At 45.2% G+C, this 16655-nt stretch overlaps 1 protein-coding gene across 16 annotated transcripts in view; it reads left to right on the top strand.

Moving 5' to 3' along the window:
- The window catches only part of ARHGEF9 (Cdc42 guanine nucleotide exchange factor 9), a 153442-nt gene that overhangs the window by 84744 nt on the left and 52043 nt on the right, over positions 1–16655 (top strand). For all 16 annotated transcript variants that reach the window (XM_072334159.1, XM_072334157.1, XM_072334146.1 and 13 more), the window contains one exon: positions 9796–9975. In XM_072334159.1, the coding sequence (XP_072190260.1) occupies positions 9850–9975 (126 nt within the window). In that variant the 5' untranslated portion in view covers positions 9796–9849. The remainder of the gene's footprint in view (positions 1–9795; positions 9976–16655) is intronic.

The following is a 16655-nucleotide window of genomic DNA, read 5'->3' as shown; positions in this document are numbered from 1 at the left end:
TCCCCCTAACCTGACAGCTGTATTTCTTCCCCTGACTGGTTAATGACCTTGACCAGGTACACGCTTGTTTTCTCAGTGTGAACGGTTGGGGATGTGCAAATTCCTCTTTCAGTTGCATGACCTTCATTTATCTAAGTTAAGAAAAGGGAAAAAAAAAAAAAAAAAGCCATTCTGTGAGCAGATGGAGCGTTATTTCTAGAGGTAGGTGAATAATGCAAAAATGTATTCATTCCAAACCCCTTCAGACAACTCAGATGTTTGCCTTAAGATAGTGTTGCAAATCCTAGTGCAAATATCTGCTCACCTGAACGCTCATCCTGACCATCTTGAAAATGGTATGTGAATGTGGTAGTCATCGAATCCAAGAGCAAGAGTAGTGCCGGGAGACTTAATTGATTCATTAAGGAAATTAGGGATTATCACTGTTTTAAGCAGTAGTTACAGAACATGTAGTTTGTACATAATGAAGTTAGACTGAAAAAGGTTGTCAAATCATAGCAGGTAAAAATAATTATGTGAAAGCCAATCTGTTTTTGGATAATTCACCAAGGAGGAAATGCTGCTAAAATCAGCAAATGTTTGCTGCAAGTAGTTTGCTTGGCTCTTGTTGTTCCTTAATGAATTGAATCTATTAGCCAGGGAAAACATCGTGTTGCCTGGAAAAAACGAATTGTATTTGTATGCTTCTTCCTCGTGCATTTGGGCCTATTTTAACACGAACACACAGTTATGCTGTGGAGCTGATTTTATTATGGCAGAAATAAAAGCAAGTTTGCAACTCTAGCTATTCAGGTGCTAAGCTCTGGGACCAGTATATGGGGAGAGAGGCCTTTTAATTCTGTTGCGCTTTTGTCCAGTGTCTGTATCCCTCACCAACATGTACTTCAGGAGCTGTGTCTGTTCCCTGGGCACACAGCGAGGGGCACTCAGCAGCTGGGGGCTGCCAGCTGTGTCGGAGTGAGGTTGCCATGCATGGTCCGCTTCATGGTCCGCTTCATGGTCTGCTTGGACACATGAGTTGGCTCACTAGTTCCTGGTCTGCGTGACATGCTTTCTGATGCACAGGGAGTTGTGAGTCATAATGCTCCAGCTACACTCTGTTTGGATGGAAATTATACTTTTAAATATATACTGTGATTACATACGGCGGTGATGGGCTCGTTTGAAGGAACTGGAATGTAAGCCATTAAGTTGAGTGGCTGCCATTATGTGCTGCGTTTGCCAACAGATAATAGACAGTGATATTTCATCTGTGACAATTTTGCCCTCTAGACTTTGAATGGAATTATCTCGCCACGTAGCTGCTTTATTCAGTGCCATCCAGGTATGGCTTTGTCACCCCAGGAAGCAAGTGTGGCCCCTGTGAGTTGGAGGTGTGGGATGCAGGGAGCCAGGCTGGCACACATCCTGCACAGCAGGACTGCAGGGATGGGAAGGGCCGGCTTGCACAGGAGCCACCAGACAGTGACTTCTGTTCTTTGCTAACCTGAGCTGAATTGAGAAAAGCAGCTTAGGGGAGGAAGCCGCATATCCCATTGCTGATCTGGCCAATCCTTGTAATAGGCTTATAGGGCTTGATGACAATCTGCAGGGGAGTTGCATACATTTATTTTATTACCTTACTGGTGAGATAACCTCTTATATCCGGGATTGACCATTGAGCTTTTTACTAAGAAAATAGACCGTAATACAGAGTGAATTAGATGGAAATAAGAATGTCAGGCCCAATGCCTGACATCCATCTGTTGAAACCAAGGGAGCAAAAGCCTTTGTTGTGATGTACACCTGCAGGGCTGCCCTCCTTCTCTTCCTCACCCTGTGTGTCAGTACCCAAAAAGTGATGCTCATCATGGAGCTTACGCTGGAGCAAGCTGAATGCTTTTGGAGCCCAGGAGTGGGGCAGCACATCATGCAGCCAGGGTTGCTGCTGCTTCTGCAAGGCCAGCTGAAGCCAGGAGTGCTTTCTGGGGTTGCGTGTTGCTTCTCCACCTACCTCTCACTTTGTACTTTCTTTTCATTAAGATCTGCCATAAGCCAGGGTCTGCAAAACATTTTGAAGATGGCATTCTCCTCTTTGTGTTGTATCTATCTGTGAATGAGCCTTCTTGGTTTTATTAGATGTGAGCTGCAGTGCTCTACACCGAAAAATCAGGAGATCAGAGCAGCACATGAGGAGCCTGGGCAGCACTGTTGTCAGAGGAATACATGCATCTGGACTGAAGTCTGTCCCAAGCACTGACTGGCAATACCAGTGACCTCTATTTCTTATGTTGTAGGTTCTCATCGCTTTGCTAAATATGTTTTTTTGTTTGTTTGTTTTTAACCTTTCTTCTTTAATGCTATTATTTTGACCTCATTCTACAATAGCAACTGATGATGTGTTTTAGTTCATTGTGGTGTAACATGGCAGGATGCACATGTCATATGGCCTATGGATAATGTGACGTAATTTAAAACACATTGCAGGGACTGACATCACAGAGGGACTCTTGCTGCCCGTTCTTTATGCTTGGCCATCCATGAGTGATGTTTCTGCTTTGTATTAATGGACTTAAATATGAGTTAATTTCCTTTCCTGATCTTTTAGACCCTGACCAACTGTGTCAGCTTTTAGAGAACAATGTATCTACTTATGCTTTTATCAGTTCTGGTTCTGTCACTTCATTTTACCATGGATGTTTGATTCCAGATAGTGAAACTGCTGTACTTGGTGCTCATAGTGTAGATGCCCATGTGCATTGTGTGCTGGTGGCTGTATGCTGTTGGGTAGGTCTGGGACGACTTTGGTGTTTGTCACCTGCTCTGTGCTGCGGGTGCCTGCTGCAGTTCTGCAGCTGCTCTGGGGGTGCAGACTCTGTGTCTGGGAGAAGCAGCCCCGAGTGCCATTGTGCAGAGCTGTGTTGTGTGGAGTAATGAAATCCACTGGGAGTAATTTGTGTAATTTGCTCTTTAATTTCTTTTTGCTTCGGAAACTTCTGTGCCCTGGAGGAACAGGTGATGTTCATTTTGAAATAATCTTTAAATCATCAAGTGCTTTTGCCTTCCTCAGAGAAGTTACAATTTCACCTTCCCTCCCTGCAAAACCATTGAGCTGCTCAGATTAACTCTGCCTGCAGCCAGCCAGTCTGCTCCATGGGAGGAAGTCTTTCCACTTTCCTTTTTGAGGAAGGCCTGGGTTTTCGGGCAGCATGAATCTAGGTTTGACATTCCTGGCACTTCCAGGCAAGTCTTGGTTATCCCCAAACGGCTTCTGAGGCTGTGGATCAGCACAGGGATGCTCAGAACACTCTGCATGCGGCTGAGCACTCAGTGCTGTGCATCTCAATTGCATCAGCTCCACTCTTTGCTGTACATTCCCAGAGCCTAATTTATACATGTTTTGTAATATCTGTGGTTTTGCTTATCTGCATCATTTTATACCCTGGATAACTGGAAAGGATCTGTATCAATCTTCCCTGAGTCCTGCAGCAGCCTGTGTCCAATGCGGCGATGTTAGGCACCACGTTTGCTGCAGCAGTGAGTGGTGGTGCCAGGCTGGGTGTATTAACATTGGTAGCAGACCCTGCCAGCTTCCCTCACCACGCTGTGCTGTGCAGGGTCAACTGGGTAAGATGAAATGGGGCATAAAGCAAGGCATGGCTGTGGCCTTCTGCTCACAGGAAGGATTTTCAATATGTCTGCAGGTCTTTAAGGTCATTTCTGCTGTCATTTAGGAATGTGAGAGTCCTCCTCTTTGGTCAGAAGACTGGGATTTACACAGCTTTAAACCTCCATATGCATTTAGACCTTTGTTTTCCACATGCCATAGTGCAGGATTCATGCTGACAGCCCGTGCTGGTGCTGGGAGCTGGTTCACTGGGAGAGAGATTTTGCTTTCCTGGGTAATGTAAACCTTGATCACCAGAACCAGTCCCATAATTCATATGATTTAAAAGATCATGGTGACTGGCTATTTGTAATCACTGTACACAGAAGATATGTCATCAGGCAAAGGGAATGTGCTCCGTATGCAGAAAGAACTGGAAAGTAGTTATGGCAATGGGCACCCCTGGAGCACAGGCTTGCTGCTGCTCCGGAGCCAATTAAAAACCACAAGAGCAGAGTTTTACTGGGGTAACTCCAGCTCCTTCATAGCCCTTTTCTTCATTTCTGCCTTGATCTTATAGGCAATCTTAGATCTCCAGATGTGGTATGCGGCTCTGTGTTGTGGCTGTTACAATTAGTAGGAATGACATGGAGAATAACATACCCTGGAGTCTGCTACTGTGCCTTAGATTAGACCAGGTGATTTCACTTGTGCCAGGTGCTCTGTCTTCAAGAAAATTTAAATCAATGAAGAACCCAGCCCTAATAAGCCTTTCGGTTTGCACTGATGCTCTACCTTTATATACACTTATAGCTTCCAACCAACAGGCGGGTAGCAGAGGCTCTCTCACTCCAGTCAGCACTTCTCAGCTGCAGTCCAGCCATTTGTCAAATTCATCAAAGGGCCTGAAAGAGAAAGTTTTTTTGCCTCATGCTTAACCTTCATGCGATTGCACCTCTTTAGAGAATATGCAAATCAAGTGGAGATTCCCTCCTAGTGTTTGGTGGGTGAGCCCTGCGGCTAATGCACAGCGATTCAGTGTCATTTGGTTTGTGTAACTTCTGATGAGGGGTTTAAAAATAAACACATGATCAAAGGGACCCACACCAGTGAGTTCACCCACACCAGTGAGTTCCCCCACACCAGTAGCCTCAGAACTGGGCCAAGCCAGTGACACATGGACACATGGTGTTTGTTGTTTAAACATGGAGATGGACAAAGGGATTGCAGAGCAGCCACACACATGTTCCTTGGGACATCTTTAAGATGATGGCATTGCTATTACTGTAAATAGTCCCATGAGAAACTGCCCTACAGTCTGTGCTGTAAGCATTACTGCACTCGAGGGAGCAATGCAATTAAAACGTGAGTGGGTAAAGCAGCGTGAGGTGTCTTTCTGCTGGGAACATAGGAAGCAGAGTGTCTCCTATTCTGCTGGGCTTACCCAGGGATCTGTTTCTTCACCCTAAACACCACTCTGCGTATTTTTGCTTAAAGGTATTTTGGCTGCTGCCATTATGGAAGGAGCCTGTTGAATACAGTAGGAAATGCCGTCATTATTTTAGAGCACCTTTATGCTGTTTGTATACAGGATGTGTCTGTACAAGGATGATTTAAACAAAGGGCATTGTGTCACTGATTTTCTCCATCTCCCCTCCACAGGCTGCCATCCTGATCCTGTAGTGGAGTACATAGTTCACCTGACTATTTTAAATGGGAACTACCCAGAGCTTTGGCTTTTGGTTGATTTTTGTTTTTGTTCTTTAACTTTTATAACTCAATTAAACACATTAGGAAACGATCCGATGGCAAAATACCTGCCCTGGGATTATTCATTACCTCTGGGTAAAACCCAGAGCTCACAGTCTTGGAAACTTTGCACTTATTTAAGTGCATAATTTTCTAAGGAGACAGCAACTGATGGTGGACTTCTGTGGATGTTTTTGGGGGTGGCTGTTCCTTAGGTGAAGTCTGGATCTTGAGAACCTCTGTGCTTAAAAGCCAGTGCACAATCTAGGGAGCTGAAGGCCATTTTTTATCCCTGGAAGAGTTAGGAATAGAGGTTTGTGTTCCTCAGCTTTCAACTGAATCATACACTAGAAGAATTTCTGCTACTTTGTGCCCATTTCAGTCTACAGAGACTGGTAAATCCCTGATTTCTTTTTCCAAATTGACCATTAAGAAGCCAGTAAGCACTGACTAGTTGAGAGTTGACTACTAGTTAGTAGAATTAGGTGATTTCTCTAAAACCTGTTTCAGAGTCAGCTGCCTCACTGCAGGCAGACATTGGTGTCACGGTTAACCATGACGATTGGCCAGAAATGTATGTCTTGGCTCTGGGAGCAAGCAAGGTGATGGAAGACACAGCAAGTGAGCTCGGCAGATGTTCTGCAACATTGGACCACACCACATTTGTTGTGGTGCTGCCTACAGTATCCCTCCCATGCCGGATATCAGAGTTCCTGACTTGCAGAGTCTTCTGAAAGCACTTTTTTACCCACTTGCCTACTGTTTTTCATTTTGGCAGCATCTCTAATGTAGTTCAGTGTTTCCAGTGGCCACACTCCCTTCCTGAAATAAAACCAGACTAGAAGAGAAAGCAGAATCCACATGGACCTTATGTGGGTGTTACTGAATTACTTTCCAGTGACTTTGTTTGCTGTCACGAAGCAGTCATCTGTTGTACATGAGTATTAGGGGCGTCTTAAATAAGCACCTTCAGAGCAAGGATTTGTGCCTGAATTCTTTATTGGAGGTTTGCAGAGCACTTTGGAAACCTGTAGTGAAAATTGAACTGGGGGATTGCTTCAGGGCGATTGTCATAGATCTAGGGCTTTCACCTGGACGACATGCTGTATGTAGGGTCTGTCAGACCCGTAAGCATGTTATTGGCTGATGTGTCTGTTCTAGTTGCCTCCATGTCCTTCTAAGCAGTATCTTTTCCCCAGATATTCATTATTATAAATTCACAAGGCTGATATTCTCCCAATGGCCCCAGAGAACACAGCGTTATTTACAAAGCCCTTGCAAACCAGGAAATTGGTGTCTGGGATAGTGTGATTTAACTATTTGGCCATTACTGTGGTGATTACCGTTATTTAATCCAATCTTTGCTTACCCCTTTTTGGCCACAACCAGATTATAGCATGGATATTAAGATGTCAAGAATGTAAACTTCTGCATCACCCAGTTGAACAGAAATAGTCATTTCTAGGGCACAATGCACCTCACTTGGAGGTAGGTAACTGAAATAGTGGAGATGAATCACACTCCAGATGTGTCTTTCTCTTCGCTGATTATAAAGGAGTCCTGATGAGTGGTTCAGATGCTATATGGGAGGCATTTCAAAAGCACTGAAGATAAGTTCCATTCCAAGTCTTTGGCTGAGGATGCCTGACCACAGTGTTTATGCTCAGACTTGAAACCAAGGGCTGTGAACTTTCTGGATTGAAGAGCTCCTGTGTTGCATTTTCTCAGGAAATACACAGTACTTTATCCTGACCTTTCTCTTGTTCTCATCCCTTGCTGCTGCAGACGTCATGTTCTGTCTTTGTAACCCTGTCCTGAATGAGTCGGACGGCTGCACAGATGCAGCAAGATGCCTTCCAAAATAAAAGCTGCACCATTCAGTGTCAGGTGCTGACATTTTCTCAGTGGACCCAGCACTCAAATTCTGCCATCCCACCACTGGGATGCAGGCTGAGCTGTTTTTGTACTCTGGAAGGGTTAGGCTTGTTGCCAGCTTCCTGGCAAGTGGATCCCTTTGCTGGACTGAGGAAAGGACCAGCTGAATGTCCCTCTAGCAACACTGGGAAGCACAAGGCTGAGCACACATCCCTGCTCTTCTGCACTCTCCACCAGCCCAACTGTGCTCCTCAAAGCTGGGCTTTGGAGCCTCAGGCTTGGAAATTTGCTTCTACAAAGTGGGCTAGGAGGCTCTGAAGCGCAGTCCCTCTGAAGCTTGGTTTTGGTGACATTTTTGTGGCAGCTCATACTCAGATCAGCCTGTGTATGAAGTAGCAGCAAAGTCTGTCAGTTGAAGCAGAAAAAGCAGAAACGCAGCTTCTGTGTAATAGCTCTGCTCCTGGTTCATCATCAGTAAAAAACTGACTGAAATACCCAATGGCGTTAACAAAGGCAATGAGTGTCAGGCCAACCCGATTTATTTTTTTGATAAGACATCTGATTTTCTAGATAAAAAGAAGGCCCTCTCCCTCATCTCGTTAGATGAGTGCCAGATCTCAGTGAGCCACTGGTGGGCGGCAGCCATGGGAGGAAGTGGAGGTGCAGTGTCTCAGTGAGATGCTGTAAGGGAAATATTTCATGCTGCTTTGCACATCCCTGGTAAGGTCTCTTAGGAAACAGTATTTACAGTTCTGATCATCTGTATTCAAGAATGTTGTAGCCAAAATGTCCAGGTGCCTGGAGGGCTGCTGAAACACCAGGGGAAGGGGGCTGCCCAGGGCTGGGGCGAGCTGAGGGTTCTATGCTACCTGCCTGCAGCCACCCCTGCATCAAATGCCCGAGTATAAGATAAAGCCACACCAATCTGTTAGGTGCCCTCTGCAGTAAGTTCAACACATCGTGCCCACTGCTTGACTCTTAGTGGAAGCTTATTATTAACCCATGCTTTTACTTTCTGTCCTCTTATCCAGAGATCTTGTAAGATTTGTAATTAGAAAGGCCTTAACAGAATATATGGAGAAGCATGTTTCTTTTCTTAGATACTGCTTTTGTTATGTAAGCTGACCCTAAAAACTGATGAGCCAAAGCTGTAACTGAAATTATCACAAATCTGAGACGCTAGATTTCTTAAAGGAACGTCAGTTCAAGAGAAACTGTACATTAGGTCCTTTAATCTGTTGATGGAACTGCCCATAGGGACTTACATGCTCTTACGCATTTATGCTGAGAACCCTGCAGCAGTGCCAGAAGGTTTACTGCAAGTCCTTACTGTGCAGGTAGTTGTTAATGGGCATTTTTGTAAGCCAAACTTCTAGCAGAGCTGTTAAGTACTCTCTAACCATTCCCAGTGCTTCTCCCCTTACCCCACAGTGGTGACGGGTTTATTGCCTTTACTCTTTGTATTGCTTGCCTAAATTGAGAGAGATCTGTGGCTGTTAATGTCTTGGAAGGGCTGTAATGGTTGCAAAGCTGAGCTCACTCTTTTTGGGTTGAAATTTCCCTCTAGTGCTTACTGAGCACATCTCAGGCACCAGAATTAAAGAACATGACTTGGGATGGCTCTGACAAGCCAGTAAATGCATGGGTAATGTCTAGATGTACTCAGACACTCTGACTGTTCCATAAACATGTATTACTCTGTTAAAAACTAAATGACTCGTTGTGAGGAGCAGCAGGTGTCCTGGGCACAGGTGGATGGTTTGTGTGATGTTGTGTGAGTGCCAGTGTTTGCATGAGTTCTTCTTGCAGGTGTTAGGTAGGAATTTGTATAAAACTGGGTGGCTTGAAATGGAAGTGAGACTCGCAGAGGTCATTGTCATGCTGCTGGCCAGCACTAAAGTGGCCATTCTCAGTTGGTCTCAGGGCACCGGGCTGACCTTGGTGCAGTTCTTAGGGATAGGCTTGTGATAGGTCAGCAGATGCTCTCGTATCCTGCTCACCTGCTGGGAGCATTTCAAAACAGTCAGTATGTCATTAGCATTAGAGGAATACTAAGCTTACAGTTATGCAAAAAGCATTCTTCTTAATGTGTTTGAAAGCTTTGCTTGACTTTGCATGGATTGCCTTCTGAGACTTGAGCTGCGACTGTCTTTAACCAAGTAAACTTGCACTGAAACTAAAATTCCTTTGCAGAATGCCATTTTCCGGTCCTGTTGGGACCTCTCAGCTATGCCTTGTGCTGGCTGGCATGGACCCAAACAGATGTGCATGCCCATGCCTGCAGTTGGCGTGGCAGTGAGGGGAGTGTTGCTTTCCCCATGCATAGGACAGGGGATGCTGAACCTCCACACACCCACTTGCATGTGGGGCACAGTTAGGAGCAGAGCAGCAGTCTGAGAAATGGCTGCAGGCTGATTTGTATCTTGTTATTACTTCATGTGAAGGCAAAATGGTTATGGATTGGAATGGGAGAAATGTGTTTTCTTTTGGCTGAGCGCTTTCTTTCTGTGCTGCTGCTGCTGCTGTGCTTGTGTTTGTGTCACGGAAACCAGCTCTTATTGACTCTTGGTTTTCTGTTTCCAAAGCTGATCAGTGGTGGTTCTATTGTAAGTGCTGAGGCAGTATGGGATCACGTCACCATGGCCAACCGGGAGTTGGCGTTTAAAGCAGGAGACGTTATCAAGGTGCTGGATGCTTCCAACAAGGACTGGTGGTGGGGTCAGATTGATGACGAAGAAGGATGGTTTCCCGCCAGCTTCGTGAGGGTGAGTGACCTTCTTGTTTTTTCTGCTTCAGTGAATCGCTGCCATTGCTGCTCGGGTTGGTTGATGAACTGTTCTACTTACTGCATTTGTTGTCATTGGTGATTATTTCCACTGTGCATGTTGTTTTCTGTGTGAAAAACAGGAAAGAAAAATGATTTTGAAAGACATGGGAGTTGGGTAGAGGATCCAGGCATTGCTTTGTGGCTCTTGGGATGTGGAATGCCTTTGCCGTGTCTCTTAACCTGCTGTCGTCTCTCTCCTGAAGCATTTCTTTATGGCAAACCAGTTGTGTCGTGCAGGCTGTCAATAAAGGAATGGGGTCTACAGGCAGTCAGCACTTGGGTGCTGTTTATTTTTTTAAGGGGGCCAGGAACAATTTGACTTGTCGTTCCTTCCTTGCTGAAGCAGGTTTTGTTGTACCTGGATGCCTCCAGTGGCAGCCTGGCCTTTCCCAAATAAAAAGGATTCAAGCACTTAATTTATTTTTATTTATTTATTTTTGCTCTGTACATCTGAAGAAAGTGAAAGCACAGGGAAATGCCCTTCTTGCTACCATCGCTTCTGCCACATTATTAGGGCCCTCTGGAGCCTTCCTCAGGGAGTCAAGACATCGGTGTTGACCTCGTGTGCTTCCTTCTCCACTCCCTTCTGCCGAGGGTATGAAAGGCAGAATCAGAGATTTAATTCCTTTAGAAGCTTAGGGTATCTGGCTCAGAAATGAAGATTTCTTTTGCCATGTGAAATTGTCTGAAAGATGACCCTCTGCTTTGAGCCTCCTGGGCAATTTGACAACTCTGCAGCGGTCAAGGGGAAGACTTCTTTCTGAAACACACAGTGAAGACAATGCTGCATCTTAAAAAGACACCATGTTAGCTTTGGTTCTCCGCCTGCCTTACCCCTCCTCCGAATCCTTCCTCTTTTGGTCAATGCTGCATCCTCAAGATCTCTATTAAATTATACCACACCATACAGAAAGCAGCCATTGGGATTGGGAAAATGGGATTTAGAAATTATGACCTTGTGCTTCCTAGTGGCGTATAATGACCACTGATGAAGGAACCCACAGACCCTTGTGTGTTACTGCATCCTTCTGATCCCCAGTGCACAATTTTGTTTTCCTCTCTAGTGCTTGTTATGCTGCTCTGATGTCTCTCCCGAGTCTGGCCAGTGCTGAGAGAGAGAGTAACTAAGCTCCCCAGGTGGGAAATGTTAACACAAATCCCAGAATAAAAGATAGTGTTCAGTGTTTTGTTGAATAGGGCACAGTGAGGCTGACCCTGCACCCAGCAGAAATAATGAGCTTGGTAAATGGATTTGTATGAGGTGCGATCAAGACAATAATCTCACTGGGGAAAATATTCTCACCCGTGTCACAAGCACATCTCATCTGTGTTGCTAGCTGGGAAGGCTGCTTTAGACAAATCTGTCTCATTATTTTTGTTTGATTCAGAGAATGAAGTATTCCGGGCCAGTTTAACTTCTCAGTACATTTGCCAGTGATGTTTTGTTTGTGGTTCAGGGGAAAAGATTTAATGCCCATTTTTGTGTAATGTTGTAAGCGTAGTGTTCATGCTAGATTTAATAACAGCCTTGTTTTGCACTGCACTCTTCTCCGAAAAAACACCAGAGGAACAACTTAACCAAACAAGCCCATTTACTCTAAGGCCCAAGCCCATGGATCGTCTGGCCTGGCTGAACTTTCCATCTCTCCCCACGCTTTTCAGACACTGGGAGACTGTTTTTAGAAGTTGTTAAAAACAAAGGAAAGGAGTCCATCAATCTGAGACTGTGATACACAGAGCAGAATGTCAGAAAAACAACCTGGGATGAATCTCGGGGCTCAGCTGGGATCAGATTTCTTGCCCATTTTGTCACTTGTTTGAAATAGGCCCTTCAGCTTTCCAATCCTGAGCTGCCTTCTCCCCTCAGTGCTTGTCAGGTTGCAGCCACAAGGCTGCCCACTTGCTGGCTGTTGTGCGCTGAGCAAGCAGATACCATTTGGGCTGCCATGTTCTGCTCTCCTGCTGGCATACGTCACTTCCTTGCTTCTTCATTTGGAGAAGAGAAGGCTCTGGGGAGATTGTGGCCTTCCAGTCCTTGAAGGGAGAATATAAACAGGAAAGGGACTGGCTGTTTACGAGGGTGGGCAGTGATTGGACAAGGGGGAATGGCCTTAAACTGAGACAGGGGAGGTTTAGGTTAGATATTAGGAGGAAGTTTTTCACCCAGAGAAGGGTGGTGACGCACTGGAACCGGTTACCCAAGGAGGCTGTGGATGCCCCATCCCTGGATGCATTCAAGGCCAGGCTGGATGTGGCTCTGGGCAGCCTGGTCTGGTGGTTGGTGACCCTGCACATAGTAGGGGGGTTGAAACTAAATGAGCACTGTGGTCCTTTTCAACCAAGACCATTCTATGATTCTATTATATGATTCATTTCTATTCTTGCAGATTCCTTTTTCTCCCCTCCCACTTTACAAGTAGGATCATCATACCAGAAAGCTGCCCGATTTAGGCTGGATGGCTCTAGTTTTACATGCATAAGAAAAGATATTTTCCTTTTTCTATATTTCATTTATGCAATTAGAGGCGGAAGAGGGAACAACACGTGGCATAGAAGAGGATCAAAAGCAGTTAAGAGTAAGGGGTGACAGGCCAGACCAAATGGGTGTAAAACCAAACAGGATTAATTTCAGTATGTTTTGACTGCAGGTCTCCTTTAGATGCTAACAGAGGGTGCACCAGGAGATCACTGCAAAGTCAGATATTTCTTGAAGTTGTTCGGATCGCTTCTGCATACAAACCTGGGCTGGAAAACATGGTTTGCAGTGAAATGTCTGACGCTTCTTGCTTTTCAGCCAGATCACATGAAAGACTTTGGCAGAGGATTTGGCACTCACAAAACCTCGTGGCAGGAAAAATTCCCATTTATAAGTGCAGAGAAAAACAGCAACCTGCCTATTACCTTGGTCTCTCTTACGTGCCTGCTCTGGAGGCAGGGGGTTGCAAACAAATACTGCATTTGAGGAATGCATGGGAATTATCTCTGTGCAGAAGGCCTGCAGTTATCTTCTTATTAGCTTGAGACTTGGCTAGGAGGAAGGAGGATAGAGGAAAGCCATAAGGCTTTGGGAACACAGGAATTTTAAAAGGTAGACTGAATGATAAGGCAGTACTTTTCAGGGAAAAGTCAAAGCAGAGAAGGTACGGAATTTAGTAGGCAATGGTGAGTGGTTTCTTACATTCAGGGAGAAAGCCATGAAACCAAGAAAGGTGGATGAGGACTTCAGAACTAGCTTTAAGGCTGAAAAAGGAGCTGGGCTTTGGGCAGAACTACCTTGTATTTTAGTGTATGTTATCAGGTGAGCACGATGGATGACAACAGGACACAAGTCAGTCCTTTGATTTGCTGGTAGTGTTTCTCAATGTCCTGTCCCCTGTAAGGATCTGAGAATGGGGGAGGTAAACCAAGAAGAACAGAGGATTTTTGAACAGCATTTTGTAGTGGCCATATTATTTGTTTCTCTTCTTTATAAATGGTATTGTCTTGGGCTGGCTTTACATAATGTGGTGGAAATAAGTTTTTGCATACCAGAACATCCAGCATCCGCATGTGAGCTTAAAAAAATAAGCTTAGTATTCCTAGAGTGGAATTTACAGCACAGTAATACTTGAGTACTGCACGTGGATTCATCAGTTGCCATGCCTCAGGGTCTCTTTCATAAAACAAAGTCTCAAAACAAGGCTTTGATTGCAGACCCAGCACTGTACCTCCAAAATGGTTGTCAGCTAGATGGCATCCTGCTCGGGCTCCGACACCTTTCCACTGGAAGTAAAACGTGAAACCAAACCCCTGCTGATGCTTATTGCTGTGAAGTCTTTCCCTAGAGACAAGCACTGCAGAATGCATCCAGCCTGGACAAAGAAAGGGATTCCTTTTGTTGGATACCTAGAGGCAGACTGTGTGCTGGAACTTCAGTAGTGGTACTCTTCCCTCTATTTTCCAAGCTAAGCTCAAGAGCACATAGGATTGGGGAGGTTCTGCTACAACATCTTGTAGCAACCAGTGACCACTGGGATGTTCTGGAGAACTGAGGGTAATGTCCCATGGTTCACATGATGATGATAATGGCTCACATTCCCCCTGGTCAGTGCCCCTTCCAGAGCAGAACACACAGGGATGGATCAGTGTTGCTCCTTCCTCACACTCATCATTGCTGAAGTCACTCAGGTGTTGTAATTGCATGTTGGTTTTCCTGCTGAAAAGCTGCCTTTGACCCACTTTACTTCGGTCTGATAAAGGAGAAGTGCTAGATCAGTATGTGGAAGCTTTTAAGACACTTCTTAGGAGGCTGCACCCAAGTCTTCTGACGGTGCTTAGCATTTCATTGGTGTTGGTCTTGGCTTTTATTCCTAGGGGCTGGGGCTCTTCTCACTGTTGCAGGTGTTGCTCCAAGCTACTGCCTCATCCTGCTGCCCTGTCACCTTTTTTCTCTATTGAAACCAGAGTCCCACTATGTGTAGCTACCTCCATACAGCAGCACGTCCTCCCGCTATGCAGTCCACTGCAGTTGTTGCATTAGTATCTCCGTAGCACCAACTGTCGTGGCATCAAGGAGAGATTTCCCAGGGAGAAGAGGATGGCACTGAATGGCCTTCACCTGTTGGACAAATAAAACGTTGTGTGCTGCAGTGTCTGCTGCAGCATCAGTGCCTTTTAAAGGAGATTTTATTCTCCTGTGGCAAATCCAGCACAAAAATAGCTTCTGGTGGAGGTACCGTGCACAGCGTGAGCAGTACTCTACAGTGACAGGATGCACTGCAGACAAATTGTGGGGTTTTTTTAAAGTCAAGCAGCATTTTAGCATCCAAACACTGCCTGTGCTAATTGCAACTGTCATTAACGTGACAGGGAATGCCACTCAGCTCAGCATCTGTCAGATCCCCAAGGTTCAAATGCAGGCACTTGGGCCCTTCCTCCTACAGGCTGGTTCCTGGGTGCAAATATACTGTTTTGAGGCTGTTCTTTGAATTGGGCACAAATCTTCAGAGCCCCTTTCCTGTTTTCTGCCAAGCTGGTGGTGAAGGAAGACCCAGCCTCTGCTGGTTGCAGGGGTGGCTTCCTTGCAAGCTGGGCTGATGTAAGGGACTGCAAGAGCTCCTCTATGCACTGATGATTTAGGATTTTAGGAAATGAGGGCTGAAATGCAGTACTGTGAGGGTAAAGTATAGCACACCTGGTGTATTGTGTGTCCAGGCAACATTTACTACCTGGTGCCCATAGGAACTGGTGGAGGAAATCGGGTGAAAACACAAGATGTCTTCCTTGGAGGTTTTTTTTCACAGATATAGAGTGTGAAGGTGTTCCTATGGAGTCCTTGTTTCCTCCTTTATCAGCAGTGAGTGAAGGATACTTCTTACCTTGGGTAAAGGGAGCTGCTGAAGCTGGCAATGAGGAGTTTGGGGAAGAAGAGGAAGAGCTGGAAGTGGATTTGCTGGGGCTGCTGGGAGGGTGAGAGCGTCCCAGCACCTAGACCTGCCAGGCCCTCACCTCTTCTGCAGGCAGGAGAGGGAAAGACTTCAGCCATGGGGCTCAAGGACCCCAGTTCAGCCTGCACATTCCCTGTCTGTGGTGCCCAGGTGCTGGAGTGGCATTCTGAGATGGATGTTGACTGTTGTTCCTATGCAAAGCTCTGCACTGGTATTTGTTACAAAAGCCTCTGGTGAGCAGAATGGCAGCAGCTCTCTGGAAGGATCTGCCTGTGTTAATCTGCCACATTACTTAATTGTGAGCTAGGATCCAGGATGGCACATTATCTGCTAGTTTTGTCCTTGTGAATCTCCAGTGGAAGGAGATGAATAATCTCGATGGCTGGTAAAATGTTTGTTTTATCATGCTTTCTGATTATGATGAGACTATCAGCCCACAGTGCCCATTCAAGTAACGTGTCCCTATATAACAGTGTGTGCTTTCAGCTGTCTAAATATATAATAATTACAGGTCAGCTAATGTTGGAATGGTGCCGTTTGGTGATTTTATGCACCATTTAGGTACAGCTGCAAATTGATAAATCACATTTCTACAGGTTTTATATAAATCACATATAATATTAACTAGTGCAATGAAGTGATTAACTCTCCCTGGCTCCTGGAACTGGGTCCTTAGGCAAAAGGGACTTTTCTTGACTATTTTATCTGCCTCTGCCAATTACTGCTGGTCACGGCTTCCTAATCGGGGTTGAGTTTCCAAATGGGACCTTGAGCCTTGTGATAAGCCTGTTCTGCACGCGTGGAGTGGCCTTTCCAAGTGAAATATCACTTAGAACCAGTGTTATGCAACTTGATTTTTTTTCTGTACATTTTGTTGGTTCCTTTTAATTAGTTCCTAATTTAGAAGTTTGAAATGGTTCTAATGGCAGCATTCCTTCCTTTCTTTTCTTTTTGCCATGTTGGACCTTTTCAGTGGTGTGAGGGAGGCTGTTGTTGCACTGTATTATTTCCGAGCCTGTGCTTTTTTGCATTGCAGAGGTGTTAAAAAGGCACTGCAGGCTAATTTGTTATTGTAGGATTGTTGATGATTTCAAGAACAGCCATTATTTTTGTCTTTTTTTGTCTTTATTTATTTGCTCCAAAAATATAGATAGTGTTGGATGCAGTAATTAAAGCTGGTATCCCAACACTT

Source organism: Excalfactoria chinensis, chromosome 4 (genome assembly GCF_039878825.1).
Source record: "Excalfactoria chinensis isolate bCotChi1 chromosome 4, bCotChi1.hap2, whole genome shotgun sequence".
NCBI lineage: Eukaryota > Metazoa > Chordata > Aves > Galliformes > Phasianidae > Excalfactoria > Excalfactoria chinensis.
Note: the sequence above shows the minus strand (reverse complement) of the source record. Positions and strands in the feature narration are given on the sequence as shown.